At 44.2% G+C, this 16,568-nt stretch overlaps 1 protein-coding gene across 2 annotated transcripts; it reads right to left on the bottom strand.

The window, feature by feature from the left end:
• Positions 1-2,245: 2,245 nt before the first annotated feature.
• On the bottom strand, positions 2,246-15,199 carry exoc3l4 (exocyst complex component 3-like 4). 2 transcript variants are annotated; one of them, XM_062557469.1, is made up of 13 exons: positions 14,545-15,199; positions 13,987-14,142; positions 12,923-13,159; positions 10,635-11,253; positions 9,658-9,775; positions 9,404-9,529; positions 8,817-8,917; positions 7,752-7,850; positions 6,812-6,935; positions 6,356-6,478; positions 5,718-5,870; positions 4,905-5,023; positions 2,246-4,127 (listed from the first exon to the last, which is right to left on the bottom strand). In XM_062557469.1, the coding sequence occupies exons 1-13, from the start codon at positions 14,705-14,707 to the stop codon at positions 3,932-3,934; spliced, it is 2,334 nt and encodes a 777-aa protein (XP_062413453.1). In that variant the 5' UTR covers positions 14,708-15,199; the 3' UTR covers positions 2,246-3,931. The 2 variants fall into 2 exon arrangements, with proteins under 2 accessions (XP_062413453.1, XP_037343346.2); XM_037487449.2 differs by having other exon boundaries at positions 2,246-4,130; positions 14,545-15,197.
• Between the last annotated feature and the right edge of the window lie 1,369 nt (positions 15,200-16,568).

Raw genomic sequence — 16,568 nt, 5'->3', positions numbered from 1 at the left:
TCTGCAGGGGAAACAGGGGCAGAGTTTGGACAACATCCCTCCTCAAGGGGTGCGCCTGTAGTTACTCTGTGTCTGCACTGAACCCACCGAGAGGTGCGAGTAATTCTCAAAGCATCTCCCAATATTGGTTTCACTTCCTCAGAAAAAAGAGAAGTCTGAAGCGAGATTTGGTTTAAATTTGTGTTCTCTGCACAGGCCACGAGAGCTTCTACCTTCTATCTTCTAATGATGTGAAAGTGAAACACACCCTCACTCATTCATAGATGACAATTGTGCACAGACGCACTTGGAATATGACACTGTTTAGCTCTGTCGGGTCGTTGCAGTCACTGGCTCTCTGCAGATCACCTCCTACCGACTTCATCTCAGATGTCAAACCAAAGCTTCTCCTTCGACCCTCAACTGTTGTTGCCGGCTCCGGTGCAGCGTTCTATTTTAAGAGTGTGTGTTTACGTCTGTAATGATATCGAAGTGAAACACCCCCTCACTACATTTGCTGTGGTGTGAGCGTGTGTAGCATGAGGCTTGATACAGGCTCCTGCTCTGGAACCCTCATCGTGATGACTCCATGAGCTCGGCAGTCACTTTGAAGGATATTGATAGTTTTCCCAACTGTCTGAAGGAGGCAAGAGAAACCCACCCTCAACCTTTTTGAAGAAAACAACTACAGACCGCTCTCTCTTCTTCCCTTTCTATCCAAAACTATTGAACGTTCTATTGTTAACCAACTCTCCTCCTATCTCCTCCTCCTAACTCCACCGTATCTCCACCATAACAACATCCTTGACCCACCGACACCACATGACTGTTAACCTTGGCGACTCCGTGTTAACACCCACTTTGACTGGTAGGAACCTCGGTGTGACACTGGACAACCAACTCTCCCTGACTCCCAACATCACAGCGACAACACGATCCTGTAGGTCCCCGCTGTACAACATCAGGAGAATGCGACCCCTTCTCACTCAGAAGGCGGCGCAGGTACTGATTCAGGCTCTTGTCATCTCCTTGACTACTGTAACTCTCTCCTGGCAGGTCTCCCTGCTGCTGCCATTCCACCTCTGCAGCTCATCCAGAATGCAGCAGCTCGACTGGTCTTTGACCTTCTTAAATTCTCCCACACCACACCACTTCACCGCTCTCTTCACTGGTGGCTGCCTGCATCCAGTTCAAAACATTGGTGCTCACATACCATGCTGTGAATGGATCGGGTCCAGTCTACATCCAGGACATGGTGAAACCCTACATCCCAACCCGCACACTTTGCATCGCGACTCTTTGCTGTAGTGGCTCTTAGCTATTGCAAGTTGTAAATCAACTTACTTAATAAAATTGCACTTTCCTGGGATGTGTCATCTGCATAACTATGATAACACAATTTTTTTTTCATAATCTGAGCCAATGGAAGCATGTAGAACAGGAGGGGCCCCAGTATTGAACCTTGGGGAACACCAAATGTCATTTTTTTCAACTCTAATTAGTTACACGCAAGCATTTCTGGTCTTTCAAGTAGGATTCAAACCAGTTAAGTGCTGTGCCAGAGAGTCCCACCCAGTTGATAGTAGTCTATAAGAGTAATATATCATGGTCAACCGTGTAAAATGCTGCGCTGATGGATCTCGATGAAAACAAGAGCAGTTTCAGTACTCTGGTGCTGTCGAAAAGCCTGACTGGAAGGCATCAAACCCGTTATTTGCGGCCAAGAAGTAGTTTAGCTTTAACTTTTTCAATAGTTTTACTTAAAAAAGGAAGGTTGGCCTATATTGGCCTATAATTTCTCATTGTTGTGGCATCTATAGTAGCCTTCTTTAGGCGTGGTTTAATAAATGGAAGTTTTAAGGGCTTGTGGGAAGACAACTGAGGGAGGGATGTGTTTACAGGCTGCAGGCTAAACTGTGGCTGAAGTGTGGATGCTCCGGTAGAATAAGTTGAATATTATGTTTCCTGTGACTCAGTTTTGTATAGTCTAACACTAACAGTGTGTGTGTTACTTTTCCTATGATCCTTTTTATTCTCGAGCTTCATGCTCCCATTAGCATGCTGGGAGGCCTTCAGTGATGACGCCAACATTATGATGTTTGCAGGGTGCAACGTTCCGAATGTCAGCTTGGAAAAGTTTGCTAATAAGCACTAAAAAAAGTAATGAATCAAAAAAAAGGGAAATCAAGGTCAGGAGGGTGAATCCTCTGAGGAGCACGGATGTTTCTTTTAAAGATTATGACAATCAATCAAAGAGTTTTTCCCCCTAAAAAAGAAAAGATTTATTTGTGTTTTAGGTCAATGAGGATATTCTTGTGTTTACATTGGATGGAACACGCTCATTAGAAAAGGATTTAGAGAAGAAGAGGAAGTGTTTGGACATTTCTGTCAAAGACAACATTTTCAACAAAAAGGTTTCTTTCTTCATTTCTTACTTCAGTGTCACAATTAACTTTAAGACTTTAACATGCAACTCTGGACGGAAACTTAAACACAACCCAATGAAAAGTGAAAGTATGCAGACTTGCATCAGCAGCACAAGTCAAACACGGAGAGAGGAAAATCTTCCTCACGCCGTCATGTTCATGGTATTCAGAGTATTCACAGTCTTCGTAGCCTTCCAGCCAGAAACATCTGAGCTCTTCATCGCGGCAGCGAGAAGACGTTGAGAAAGACGTAACTCAAAACAACATTTACCACACGTGTGTTTAGTCAAAAGAAACTGACTGCTGATGTGTAGGAAATGTCCAGAAAATGCTAGTAAAATGTTTCAGTCACAAAGAAAAAAAAGAAAAATTATAAAAATTATAAATTGTAATTACAGCAGCAAAAGTTTGTGTTTCTGTCTCGTTCATTTGGTTTTTTAATAGTTTTTAACCACCAATCTACACCAATCTAATCTGTCTTGGATTTAAAAGGCAGAATCTGTGATTAGGAGATGAAAAATTACTTTAAAAATTAGGAGGTGGAAACCCCAGTCTGAGTGGCTCCAGATGTTGAAGAAACACATTCCATTGAGTTCTTCTAATGACTTATAAGTGTGTGACTAAACGTCTGCACTTCAGGTTAAAGAAAAGAAGACATGCAGCTGTAATGTTTAATAAAAAGTATTTACATCAAACCTCTTTTTGTGTTCCAAATGTTTCTTGATGCTCTTGTGAGTTTATAGAGTCATTCAGACATTGATTCATACATTTTATAAAAAAAGGGGACAAATTAGTTTCACACCTTGTAATTTCACACTAATGTAAATCCGATGCAGAAGCATTTCATACTTCAACTCTCACCATTGTTGGGATTTGGTTCCCTAAACCTGTCACAAAAAGAAAACCTGAAACACTTCAATCATTTCCAAACAGATGACAACAGAATTATAATCAAACAAATACATAAAATGTGCAAAGAAGATCACACAGGATCATCTGGAATAAGAGAAAACATCTTTCACTAAGGAGAAACTCTCACATTTAACTTTAAAAAGCTGCTTTAAGGTCAATAAATAGTCTTGTACCGTTCACTAGGTCTAAATCCTCACTCAACAAGTACACTTTTTATTAGTGGATCTTACACTTTAAACTCAGATTACGGTCCCACACGCACTCCATAGAATCAGAATAGTGTTTCTGAAACCTGCTTTTAATTTATTCCATCTGCTCAGAGCTTCACGGCGCATTCAAGTTTCACAATATTTCACTAGTGGGACTTTGGGAAAAGTTTTCTTTCTCCCCCAAAAACAATTCTGCACAATGCTGGCATCCCTCTCATTGCGTAACGCACTGCATCCCTGCACGGTTAAGTGGAAACAGATATCAAATACAATTGCCAGCGTTTTTGAAGCGAAGACCAAAGACCAAAATAATGCATCAGTCTCGAAATATATGGCACTATGCATATTTAATTTATTTAAAGCTGTCATTGGCAGATTAATCCACGTAAGTAAGGCCCCACCTCTTCAGCCGAAGCAGAAGAAGGGCATGTTGGAGAGGCAGTCTGTGCGGACGGCCACCGGCATGTCGGAGAAGAAAGCGCGGCTCCTCTCGCCTCCTGCGCCCGTCTTCTTCTGCAGCTCGGCGTGGCGCTGGAGGATCAGCTGGTGCTCGCGGCTTCGACGCAGGCCTCGGAAGTTCAGCACGGCCACCAGGTGCTTCCTGCTGCAGGGGGGGGGGGGGAGAAGAGAAGGAAGTAGCAGTTGAGCCAGTGGGTTGGACGTGAAACGACGAGAGAGGGACTGTGGGAGGAGAGCGTGAGAAGATCAGATCGACCAGCTGGACTCCAGACGCCACGCCCTGAGAAACAGGTTCTCTAGATGTTCTCTAGAGGAACTTACAGACTGTTTCATTGGATCATAATCTCAGGATAGAACGCAGCACATATTTAATGTCAGCTGTTGGGGTCAAAAATTACAGGTCTGATCTCGCTTTGTCCAACCAGAAACCCGATGCTCCCTGTGGAAGTGGAAAAAACACTGCAGATGTTCAGTCTGCCTTGAAGTTAGAAACCTTTTTTTCGCGGGTTAATAAGTAAGTAAACATTCATCATTGATCTCATGTTTCATCATCGCTTCCTCGTTCCTCTGGTTACTCGATGTCAGCGTTTGTGCTGAGTCTCTGAACCCAAACACAGAGGATTCCTTCAGAGCGACATCTCATACTTCCACAGTCTCAAAGAAGGAAAGCTTCAGGATGCTTTTCCCTGTTGAGATGACCTTGTGGTCGTTAAGTTCCTCTTCAGCAGACCTGCCTGGTTCAACAGGAACTGAGCCGAGGCGACCACGAGGAGGCCTCATGTGACCACGAGGAGGCCTCACGTGACAAAAGTGAGCGATGGAGCTTCAAGTGAAATGTTTCAGATCAACAAGAACACAGAACCGGACTGAGCCCGGACTGACTGTGGCCTCCTCGGCTGGAGGGGGGGGGGGAACTCACCTGAAGTCGGGGTAGTGCTCCACGAGCGGCTGCAGGTGGTCCTTTATGTCGGCCGCGTTCCTCTGCATGATGACGTCGCTCAGGTCGTCTCCGGCGTCGTAGAGCCACTCGTGGGTCGACTTTTGCGCAAACAAAAACGCGCACAAATACGGGTTCAAAGCTGCTTTTTACGGTGGCCAAGAAGGTTCAGACAAATACAAAAGCCACAACACAACCGCAAATGCCACAACACAATGCGAACGCCACAACACAAAATACAAAAGCCACAACACAACCGCAAATGCCACAACACAATGCGAACGCCACAACCCAAAATACAAAAGCCACAACACAACCACAAATGCCACAACACAACACGAACGCCACAACACAAAATACAAAAGCCACAACACAACCACAAATGCCACAACACAACACAAACGCCACAACACAAAATACAAAAGCCACAACACAACCACAAATGCCAAAACACAACGCGAACGCCACAACACAAAATACAAAAGCCACAACACAACCACAAATGCCACAACACAACGTGAACGCCACAACCCAAAATACAAAAGCCACAACACAACCACAAATGCCACAACACAACGCGAACGCCACAACACAAAATACAAAAGCCACAACACAACCACAAATGCCACAACACAACACAAACGCCACAACACAAAATACAAAAGCCACAACACAACCACAAATGCCACAACACAACGCGAACGCCACAACACAAAATACAAAAGCTACAACACAACCACAAATGCCACAACACAACACGAACGCCACAACCCAAAATACAAAAGCGTTTATTACCATGCATTGGAAGTGCTCGCTGACGCTTCCCCACTGCGAGCGCATCTTGCTCGCCGCCTTCTCGTGTTTGCGGTTCTTGCACGAGTAGATGCCCTTCATCAGCTGGCCCACGTACTGCCTCGCCACGTGCAGGTGCAGCCGGCTCGCTAACTCCTGGATACGCAAACACACACACACACACGCACACGCAGAAAGAGACAGTAGAATAACAGGATGAGCACAAAACATAATCTGTGGAAATGTCCCCCCCCCCAAAACACTTATTAATCACTCGCTCTTTCCGAGGTTTCCAGGATTTACTCGGACAGCATCCGGCCCAAAACAATGGCCACAATTTAATGCACTGGAACTTCCAAGAAGCTGATAAAAAAAGTAAACAAGGATTTCCTCCCCCGACCTGTGAGGAGGCTTAATGAGAAAAGCTTTCAGATCTCCTTTTTAAATCTTAAACACAAACACTGCGGCCAAAGTTTGTCCGATGCCAGTAAATCCCATCATTAGCAGGTGGGGGGCTTTTTTCTCTCTGGAAAAGGAAGCGGTTGGCAAATGCTGGAAATCCCTCCGATGGCTTGGTCCCCCCCCCCTCCTCCCCCTCCTCCTCCTCCCCCTCCTCCTCCCTCCTCCCTCCTCCCCCTCACCTGACCATGAGGAGGCCTCATCAGAGCGCAGTGCTGCGACAGAAGCTCCGCCCGGCGCTGGAGACGCTTGAAGTCGTCGTCGTTGGTGAGCCACTTCCTGGTCATCATCCTCCTCAGGTACGGCTGCAGGACGGGTTCAGAGTGACGATTTCAATCAGTCATCACGAACTGCATCGTTTGCAGCTGCCGTTTACAACGAAACATTTTATAAGAACGCCGGAAAATACAAAACAACATGGTGGGACTTCTAGAATTTGTTGAAGTAGGAACCCTGGATGACAGCAGCCTCCTTAGAATGAACTATATTCATACTTTCTTCATTAGTTCCCTCTGATTTGTCGTTATTTCATGCCGCCTTGAGAGAATCTTTTTCTGTATTTTAATAACAGGTTCGGGAAATTCCCCTTTTTTAGAGAAACAGCAGCAGCTCCGCTGAGCGAGGGGACGTCTTCGTACCTCCACCTCCTCTCTGAACTGCTCCTCCAGCGCCTGCAGCAGCCGGGCCGTCAGCCCCGTCGCCTCCGCTCCGAACGCTTCCACCTCGTGCGGACACGTGTCCCGGTACCTCCCCATGTTCTGCCTGCGGGGGGGGGTACAAACAGCACGACTGAGGTCGTCTCGACGAGGACACTCTTAAGCGAAGGGGGTACTTGAGTCTACTTTATATCCTTTTTTTTTTTACCCCCATGACTAGAAAGAGTACTTGAATAGTTCCATCTAAATAACAATGTGGGGAGAGTAGAAAACAGAATGTACATCAATCACTTTATCAATCACCGCACGACCCAACAGGTTAATCTGGTGACCCGTAAAAAGGGTCACCAGATAAAGGAGGCCCATTTCCGTCATAATGAGTCAGTCACATGCTACATTTTGCACATCAAGCTATTTTTTTCAAGAATTTCCCAACTCTCCCTCCACACTTTCCTGTTTCCTCCTCCGCCCTAAAACAATTACAGAGTGTTGACATGATATGATAATAATCAAAATGGGTATTATACTCGAACGCCTCATTAAGTCGGGGGGGGGGGGGGGTAGGTAATGACCCGGCAAGGTTCCAACACTGATCCAGCCACACACTCCCCTTAAACCAGAGCGGCAGAACAGAAACTAAACTCTGCAGCAGCAGCAGCGCTTCTCACTCGCAGGCCCGATTCCCCAAAGTCACATGGTGTGGCCCCCTCCAGGGAGAAGGCCTCCTCTCACTGGTTCCCTCTGTGTGGCGAGTCGTTGGCACGCGGGCTGGGAATCTACCCCTGGTTTGTTTGTTTTCACTCCACCCGCATTTTAAGCTCTGTTTCAGTTGGCCTTCTCTCAACCCGCTCACGCTCCATTGAGGTCCTTTGTGTTGGTCCCTGTGGCTGGTGGGTAATTTGGAGGAAGCCGCGTGACTTACTGTAAAGCGGTGAAGCAGTTGATGTACGTGATCTGATACTCGGTCCAAAGAGGCTTCGGCCTGAGTGCGCCGCAGTGACGCCCGAACTCCGCCTCCAGCCTGAGAAGAAGAGAGAGACGATTCGTCCCGTCAGACCATCAGAGAGACAAAATGACACATCCAAACAAATACCACATGCTGTACATTCAGTATTTACCTTTAAATGTTGTACTGAATCTGTCGAGATGTTCTTCAGCTAGTGGTGCAATGTGACTAAGTGTTGTACTTGAAATTAACATTTAACAGATTTAAGTACTTTTGCGGATTCGGATTATTAATTTAAAATCTATATATCAATCAATCACGATGTATTACTATGAATTAAACTCCTTAGCAGTGTATTAGGTCATTTAAGTGAGTTCCATTTTTAGCAACTGCAATATTAAATTGATAATAATATGTGATTGTTACACGGGATAATTAGCATATTGAGTACTTTTGGAAGTGAAGTATATTTTGATGATATTACATTTATACTTTTACAATGTGTATTTACCTGTAGTATTAGCTGGTTTTACTTGAATAAAGTTCTTATTCTACTAATAACTGCAAAAAACGTTTCTTTCACTGCTTTTTTTTATAGTTTCTTTGCCTCCTTTTAAGTTTTCTGTTTATTGTTTTTTTTGCTGCTGCAGAGATAAAACAAAATAAAGAGATTAATGTGACCTCTCTGTGTTTGTGAGGTGAAGCACAATGGACACATTCTTAACAATACACCTTATCACAGAGGAGTTTGGTTAAAATCAACATTGGTCACAAACCAATCAGAGGAAACATTCCCACATTTCGACAGTGTTATTATTGCACAAGAGGGCAAACTACTGTTTTCAGTTGGTTCTCTTATTGGCGGGTTCTCCCTCACTCTTCCACCTTCCCCTTTTAACTGATTCACACACATGCCGTATTTCCCCTCCCAGACTTTTTGACGTGACGCCATTTGACCTTTCACCCCACAAGGCACGTTGCGTGTTACATATTGATGTTGAGTGTAGAATCGATGACCTTCTGAGGTAGTTGTGCACAAACCTCTTGGGGAAGTCCTTCAGCTCCTGGAGGCAGGACGAGGCCACTTTCTGCTGCAGCTGGCCGTCGATCAGTCGACAGTTTGAAACAATTCCGTCCACTTTCTGCAGAGAGGAAACATTAAAAACATGGTTTGTTGTTCACACGTAAACGCTGAGATCGAAAGGAAGCTCTCTGCTGCCCCTGCGTGGTCACATGACGACATTGCACCGCATTAAACTCATCAAGGGACAAGAAAAACAGAATCAAACTAATTACACAAATTATATTATATTACAAAACCATATATATGTATATATATATACATATATATACGAAGCCACTTTGAAGCAAATATTACATTTAAAAATATATTATTCATTATTAATTCATAAAGTTATACATTTTCTTCGAGCATGAGAGAATATCTGCTCAGTTATTATAATTAGGTCCTGACCTATCTAATCTAATAAGCTTCAGGCACCCCTCGTGGTACTTATATTATAAAATATTCCGTTTATGTTTCACCATTTTACATGTTGACACAGATTTTAATACACTGAAGCATCTGAAATCTCTCATCTTCGACATCTACGTGATGGTAATCGCACCGTCCAGATGTCCATGGGCATCGGATGGCTGAGGAGGCCGTCCTCCTTCTCCGGATGCTTCCCGTCCCTCCAGAAGTCCTCGTGTTCCATTGTGATGATTCTCCCTATTGAGTCCCTCAGGTCCTCCTGCAGCAACAAACAGAGACAGAAGAAAGGTGGAGGCTTCTGCCACAGCATCTTCTCCTCCTCTGATGACCCTAACTCATTGTCATCACTCAAACGTTCCCACACTGGAGGTCGGTGGGGCTCCTGACCTTCACTCTGCAGCAGAACTTGTCCCTCAGCCGCGGCAGGAAGTCGTCCTCCAGCTGCAGCTGGGGGCTGAGGTCCCTCATGTCCGGCTGCAGGGACGGACTTCCCATGATCCTCTCGCTGTGCGGGAGAAACCAGACACTTTTAACCACGTTTACACGCCGCCCGGAACGCTGCAGACGTGCTGCTTCGAGAAGAAATCAGCTTAAAATAAAAAAAATAGCTTAAAATATTATTATATACGTATATAGTTTTATGTTTCCAAGCACATGGAGAATACCGTGTCGTTCTTATATATTTAATAACGATCCCCTCAGAGGTCATTAACAGTGTGTGTGTGACACACTGAATGAAGAAGTCTTTTTTGAAGGTGCTACTTTACATAATCTGACACGCGACCTGATTTCATGTTTTCCATTTTGGCCTCGAGAGTGTCGTGCTTCTTTTTTTCTCGGTTTATTTTCGGCCTCTCAAATGTTGTTTCAAGCATGTTTTTCCTTTCCTTGAGGGGAAGGGGGGTAGGGAAGGGGGGGGGGGGGGGGGAGTTGGCGTGGCCTGATTCAGCCGCGTTGCCTCTGATCCCCCCCCCACACCCCCCCCGACTCAGGCTCCCTCTGCTGCTGTCTCTAAACATCTCCACTGTTTGAATGTGCTCACTATTTCTGCAGAAGTGCAAACAGAAAGGGACAGCGGCTCCTCTGGCGGATTACACGCGTGCGTTTGTATGACATGTCTGTCAAAGTCTGTATTTTGGTTTTGTTTCATCTAATTAACAGAAGAGCACTTGTTGAATTGGATGACACTTGTAAGGCACCGTCGTACACACATATCTATCAAAATAGTCTTTAGTTGGTGAAAACAGCAGATTATTCTGTGTAGTGCCAGACGACATGGCTAAAAGCATCAGCTAAATGACATGTAATGGAATGTAACAAAGACCTCGTAGATAACAGGGTCTTCTACATCGACCTTCCCTGACCTCTGGTAGCGGTTGATGATCCAGTCCAGCAGAGCGTGCAGGTCCTTCATCTCCGTCGCCTGCTGCTCCAGCTTCCCCGCGTGCTGCCCCAAGACTCGCCCGTAGCTGCTGACGTAGGTGCCGAAGACGCTGAAGCTGGGCGGGTACGAGCACCGCAGCTCCGTCTTCACCTGCTGCAGGTCCTCCGTCACGGCCTTTCCCAGCAGCCCCAGGTGAACGGCCAGCCAAGAGGCGTTCTGCTCCATGCGCTCCAGGTGGACGGCCGCTACCTTCGCCCGCACCCCCTCGTCCACCGACTCCCTCCACGCCCCCACCCAGCTGCTCGCCAGCCCGCCGGGCTCCTCCGCCCTCCTCTCCTCCTCCTGGATGATACGAGCCACGGGGACCAGCAGCCCCTTGTTTCTGGAGGGAAGGGAGTTGGAGTCGCGCACGATGGCGTTGACCTTGTGCCTCAGCTCACCGTAGAGGAGGTTGAGGTCTTTCTCCTTCTTGGCCAGCTCCATGGGGGAGTCCTCGCCGCAGCGCTCCCGCTCCTGCTGGAACTCGCGCCGCAGGGCCAGCAGGTTCAGGTGAGCCTCCTCCAGCACCTCCATCTCGATCAGCTTATTGATCTGCATCACTGGGGACACGATGGAGCTTGAATGTTCACGCGGAGGTACACGGAGGCCACACGCGGTCACTTTCTAATTGTCCTGTTAAACATGCTCTCAAAAAATCAATGAACACAAGGGAAACTCGACAAATCAAAAGGTATTCGTGTTGGATTTAAAGTGTCTTGCAGGCCGGAGTTGGTGGTGTCTGCAGACACACTAAAGCCTGTGTGTTGTACACTGATTCTTATCGCCGGCTGCTCCTGTAGCCAAAACAGAGACTGGAAGCTGTTTGGGAACTTAAGGAGAAAAGGTTGCGTCCAACCCTTGAAGCCATGAATGTCTTCAGATAGAAGGTCAACAGCACTTTTATTTATGTGGACGCGTGCCAATTTAAAATTACTAAAATTTTATTTTTTTTCCAAAACATTTTTTCAACCAAATATTTTTTGTCTTTTTTCCAAGACATTTGGTGAAATCAACATTTTTTTAAACCTAATATTTTTTTTATCAACTATTTTTTCTATAACATTTTCGACATATATTGACTTTTTCTATAAAAAAATTTTTTGACCTAATTTTTTTTTTCTTTTGTTCAAAGACATTTTGTGAAACATTTTGTGAAACATTTTGTGAAACATTTTGTGAAACATTTTTTTTACCTAATATTTTTTCTATAACATTTTCGACATAGATTGACTTTTTCAACAAAAACTTTTTTTGACCAAATATTTTGACCAAAAACATTTTGTGAAACTTTTTTTTTACCAAATATTTTTTTTTATCAAATATTTTTTCTATAAAATTTTTGACATATATTGACTTTTTCAACAAAAACCTTTTTGGCACAAATATTTTTTTGACCAAATATTTTTTTTCTAAGACATTTTGTGAAACTTTTTTTCCATAATATTTTTTTATCAAATATTTTTTCTATAACATTTTCGACATAGATTGACTTTTTCAACAAAAACTTTTTTTGACCAAATATTTTGACCAAAAACATTTTGTAAAACTCTTTTTTTTACCAAATATTTTTTTTATCAAATATTTTTTCTATAAAATTTTCGACATATATTGACTTTTTCAACAAAAACCTTTTTGGAACAAATATTTTTTTGACCAAATATTTTTTTTCTAAGACATTTTGTGAAACTTTTTTTTTCCATAATATTTTTTTATCAAATATTTTTTCTATAACATTTTCGACATATCTTGACTTTTTCAACAAAAACTTTTTGACCAGATATTTTTTTTATCAAATATTTTTTCTATAACATTTTTGACATATATTGACTTTTTCTACAAAACATTTTTTTGACCAAATATTTTTTGACCAAATATTTTTTTCTTTTGTTCAAAGACATTTTTGGAACAAACATGTTTTTCCAAGACATTTTGTGAAACATTTTGTGAAACATTTCTTTTAAAAAATGATTTTTTTTCTATAACATTTTTGACATATATTAGCTTTTTCTACAAAAAACAAATATCGCGGAACAAATATTTTTTTTTTTCATGACCTTTTTCGACTTTTTTGACCTATTGTGACTTTTTTTTGCCATTTTTCATCCAAAATTTGGAAGATTTGTATTCTACTATTAGACAGTTATATATATAAAATATACATTCAATTTGACAAAATGAAGATGGTGAGGGCCTTTAACCCCTCTGGGTTACATGATGAAGAGACTGTACCTGACAGCGGGGTGTGAGGTAATTCTGGCAACGTGTACGACTCCTCCAACTCCTTATACACCTCCTCGTCTTCCTTCTCCTCCTCCTCTTTCGGCTCCATCTTGTCAAAGGCTGGACCTTTGGAGACCAGCGCCTCCGGTCGCCCGCTCTTATCCTTCTTCGATCCGAACCCCAGGCTCCGCCGTATGGACGCCCCCCTTTTCATGAGCGAGTCCCCGAACCCGGCCACGTTTTGATCTGAGAAACAAGCGGTATACGAGCACAGATGTGACTCCACTGCTGCAATCGACCTTCGTGTTGGGAACCTCGTGCTCAAAGTCAATTAGTTATATTTAATAGATAATAACTGTATTCATCATTTACCTATAAGCTAATTCAACATTATTCAAAAGGGCCATGTTAAATCTGCTAAACGGGAGAAATTTGTGCCGGATGATATTTCTATTATTTTCTATTTATTTTATTTCATTATTGACATGAATTTAAGTCCACTATAGGATCTTTGTATCAGCACACTTAAGGGATTATAGGTAATCCTCACTAGACAAAACATGTGCTGTTTGTCCATCACACAATAATGTCCTTTTGTCCTTTTGTCCTAATGCAGCTGTTTCGTTTGTTCAGCTGTTTTATCTATTTCTACGTCAAATTCCTTTTTTGCAGAGCCGACCCTGAATGAACCTATTGTCAATATAAGCAACAATTGGCCTGTTTTTAGAGACGCTTTTCTTTGTAAAAGCATGTGGACATCTCCAAGCGGATTTGTGAAGGGATCCAGAGATTTAATATTTATTTTTGAGCATGGAGCAGCATTTAATACAAACCTTTTAAAAATATTGATTTAAAATGTATTTTCTGGAGATAAATTTGATTTTGAGTGTCTTTGCCAAAATATGAAAATGTAAAATGTATTATTATTCAATAAGTGGACTTTATAAGTTAAAATAGAGCAACCCTGTGTAACATTTGCATTAGTGACAAAATAATCTTGTATCCGCCATGTGGATCAGAGTAAAAAGAAAGTGCAGAAGCAGGTGAGTGGCGGGTGTGACCGGTGGAGTCACCTGTCCTCGAGCGGGGCAGAGCTTTGCCGTTCTGTGCGGCGTACTCGCTCTTCTCCTCCTCCTCCTCCTCCTCCTTCACCCCCTCCTCCTCTCTTCTGCCGAAAAGGCCTCCGATGCTCCTCAGAGGAGACGTGACCGGAGAGCCGGCGCTGCGACCTGCAGGCAGCGATAAGAGCTTTTCAGGAATGCAAAGATTGGGTCTCGATGAAAGAGGCCTCCAGGTGCGTGTGGCTGGGCTCCAGCAGCCGGGAGACAAAGTAACAGCGGAGCAAATCTGCTGCTTCAAAGAACAGCTTTAAGAATCAAACATATCTTTGCCTTCAAAAAGCCTCCAACGAACAGAGACACGTTTTTCCAGTTCTGCTTGTGTTGCTGTTCCTTTATTTCCACACAAGCAGAAGGCGCCCACATGGAACGAGTCCCCGCTTGCTTCCCGGGAGTCGGGTAAGTCACCTGACAGGTGGGCCGGGTAGCAGAGCCCAACGAGGGCCACATTTCCCCTCCTGACCTTCAGCGGGGCCGCACCGATCCCTCACGTCGGCTCTCGGCGGTACTCACCGGGTGACGGCGGGGGCGGCGGCGACCCCGGGTCCTCGCCGGCGGCGACCTTCGCCCCCTTGCCCCCGGAGGCCCGCCGAATGCTCTCCCTGAACACCCGGACAAAGGCCTGCGGGCCGCCGCCGTCGCTCTGGTCGGGGTTCCTGTCCGTCTTCTGAGACATATCATCGTCCGGAGCGAGCCAACGTCCCACCTGTGAGGATGAACGTGCTTCAGGTGAGAGCTTCAGGTGAGAGCTTCTCTGGCGCCACGGGTTTCCGTGAGGAGGGGCCGGCTCTTTGTTTACTGACAACAGCCCCGCATGCCTGAGCGGTCAGTCTCGCCGGAGAAGGACGTATGGTGTGAATGTGGTGTGACGCAATGCGTCGTAACACGTGCACACACACACACACACACGCACCTGAGGTTGGACGGGAAAGGGGAACTTCCCGTAAATACTATTGGTACAATAACGCCTCACGTAGCATTGGCCTCGTCTGTTTTGAAAGGCAAAGTAGTTCAACAAAATGAAAGGAAAGATGAAAGTGCTTTTTACTCATCTTCCACTACAGCTGCAATTCATCCAAAAGTTATTCATTGTTTTTAAGATCCTTTAAAATAAAAGATTAACTATTATTATAATTTATTTACAGAATAATAATCGGATTCAAATTTAAGGTCTAGTAAATCAAAGCAATGACACATTCATCTTTCAGTTCAGGATTAATGCATTAAAAAGTGTTTACAGGTAGACAGGAAGGGCCATTATTGGTTCATCTATATGTTAAATTACAGACAGAAAGACAGAGAGAGAGACAGAGAGAGAGACCAAAACGTTCCTCTTACCTGTGTAGCTCCGGTGAAAATGAACTCACCTCCACTGCTTTCACTTTCTCTTCCTCTTGACTCGCAAAGCCAGTTTAAAGATAATAGGAAAAAACAGAACCTGGACGGGGGGGAAAAAAAGAAAGCGTTCACTGTGTGTTTTTCCAGGTGAAGCCAAGTAACAAAGATCACCTGTCCTCTGAGGACGAGTTAATGATTACACCAAGGAGGGAGGGTCGGTCCAAAAGGATCTTTACGAGCTGTTCGATCTTTAATCTTTAATCTTGTTGTACTTGTTGTATTTGTCTTGGACTGTGGCTCAAGTGGCTAACGTGGCTAACAACTCATACAGGCCTGAAATATGACACAGGGCCCCATTAGACATTTGGAGGGAGCACAGGCCAGGAATGTTTCAGTGGTTTACTCTTTTACAGCGTTGTGATGTATTTCGTGACCTTAATCTCTTACTTACCTTATTCCCATACATGAAATGGAAATATTACTTCCCTCCAGTGTCATTTACATTTAGCTAACAGGGCTGCAAAGCCGGTGACAGAAAACACACAACGACAAAAACACAGATCATTGACACAATAAATGTGATTGTGGTGCATTCAGGGTCTCTGGTGAAACCGCTCTCATCTACAACAAGTTGTAAAACGGCTCTGTTGACAAAATTGCACTTTCTTGTTTCTCATACAAAGCTGTTGAAGACGAGTACCGGCTGAACGCTTGTCAGGTCAAAGGGCGCCGAAGCCACACCGGAATAAACGTCCATGGCGTCGTTTCCGTGCCGTGTGCGCCCACTGGAGGGAGACGTGTGACATTTGATTTCCGGTGAAAAAGGATTCTCGTGTGTTTTGTTGTGTTTTGTCGCAGCAGATCGAGAGATGAAAACAGGGTTTTAAGTACGTGGAGGGAAAGGTCGACATTTGCAGTCAGCTGCTGTTTAAACCGGGTCAGACATCTGCTGCAGCCTCGCGGTCCTGAAAAGATCAGCATTGAACATTTCCGGTCCGGACCGACGGCTTCGTGACCAACGGCTGCATCTTGTGTGTGTGTGTGTGTGTGTGTGTGTGTGTGTGTGTGTGTGTGTGTGTGCGTGTGAGCTGCTATCTACAATGAACCGATATGTTTTATCCTTTTACTAAATGTTTTTTTTCTCCGTCTGAAATCCAACCCTTTATGGGTGAAACCTGAGAAAAAGACTATAAATGTTA

The sequence above is a fragment of the Pungitius pungitius genome, chromosome 14, assembly GCF_949316345.1.
Source record: "Pungitius pungitius chromosome 14, fPunPun2.1, whole genome shotgun sequence".
In the NCBI taxonomy this organism is placed as follows: Eukaryota; Metazoa; Chordata; class Actinopteri; order Perciformes; family Gasterosteidae; genus Pungitius; species Pungitius pungitius.
The sequence above is the reverse complement of the archived record's forward strand: the minus strand, read 5'-3'. Positions and strand labels throughout refer to the sequence as shown.

Bases quoted from the DNA above. Each gene is read 5' to 3' on its own strand.
- exoc3l4 (XM_037487449.2), bottom strand. From the start codon at position 14,707: ATGTCTCAGAAGACGGACAGGAACCCCGACCAGAGCGACGGCGGCGGC. The intron at 14,143-14,544 runs GTGAGTACCGCC...CGCTGCCTGCAG, and splicing joins GCCGCCCCCGCCGTCACCCG to GTCGCAGCGCCGGCTCTCCG. The intron at 13,160-13,986 runs GTGACTCCACCG...CTTGTTTCTCAG, and splicing joins TCTGCCCCGCTCGAGGACAG to ATCAAAACGTGGCCGGGTTC.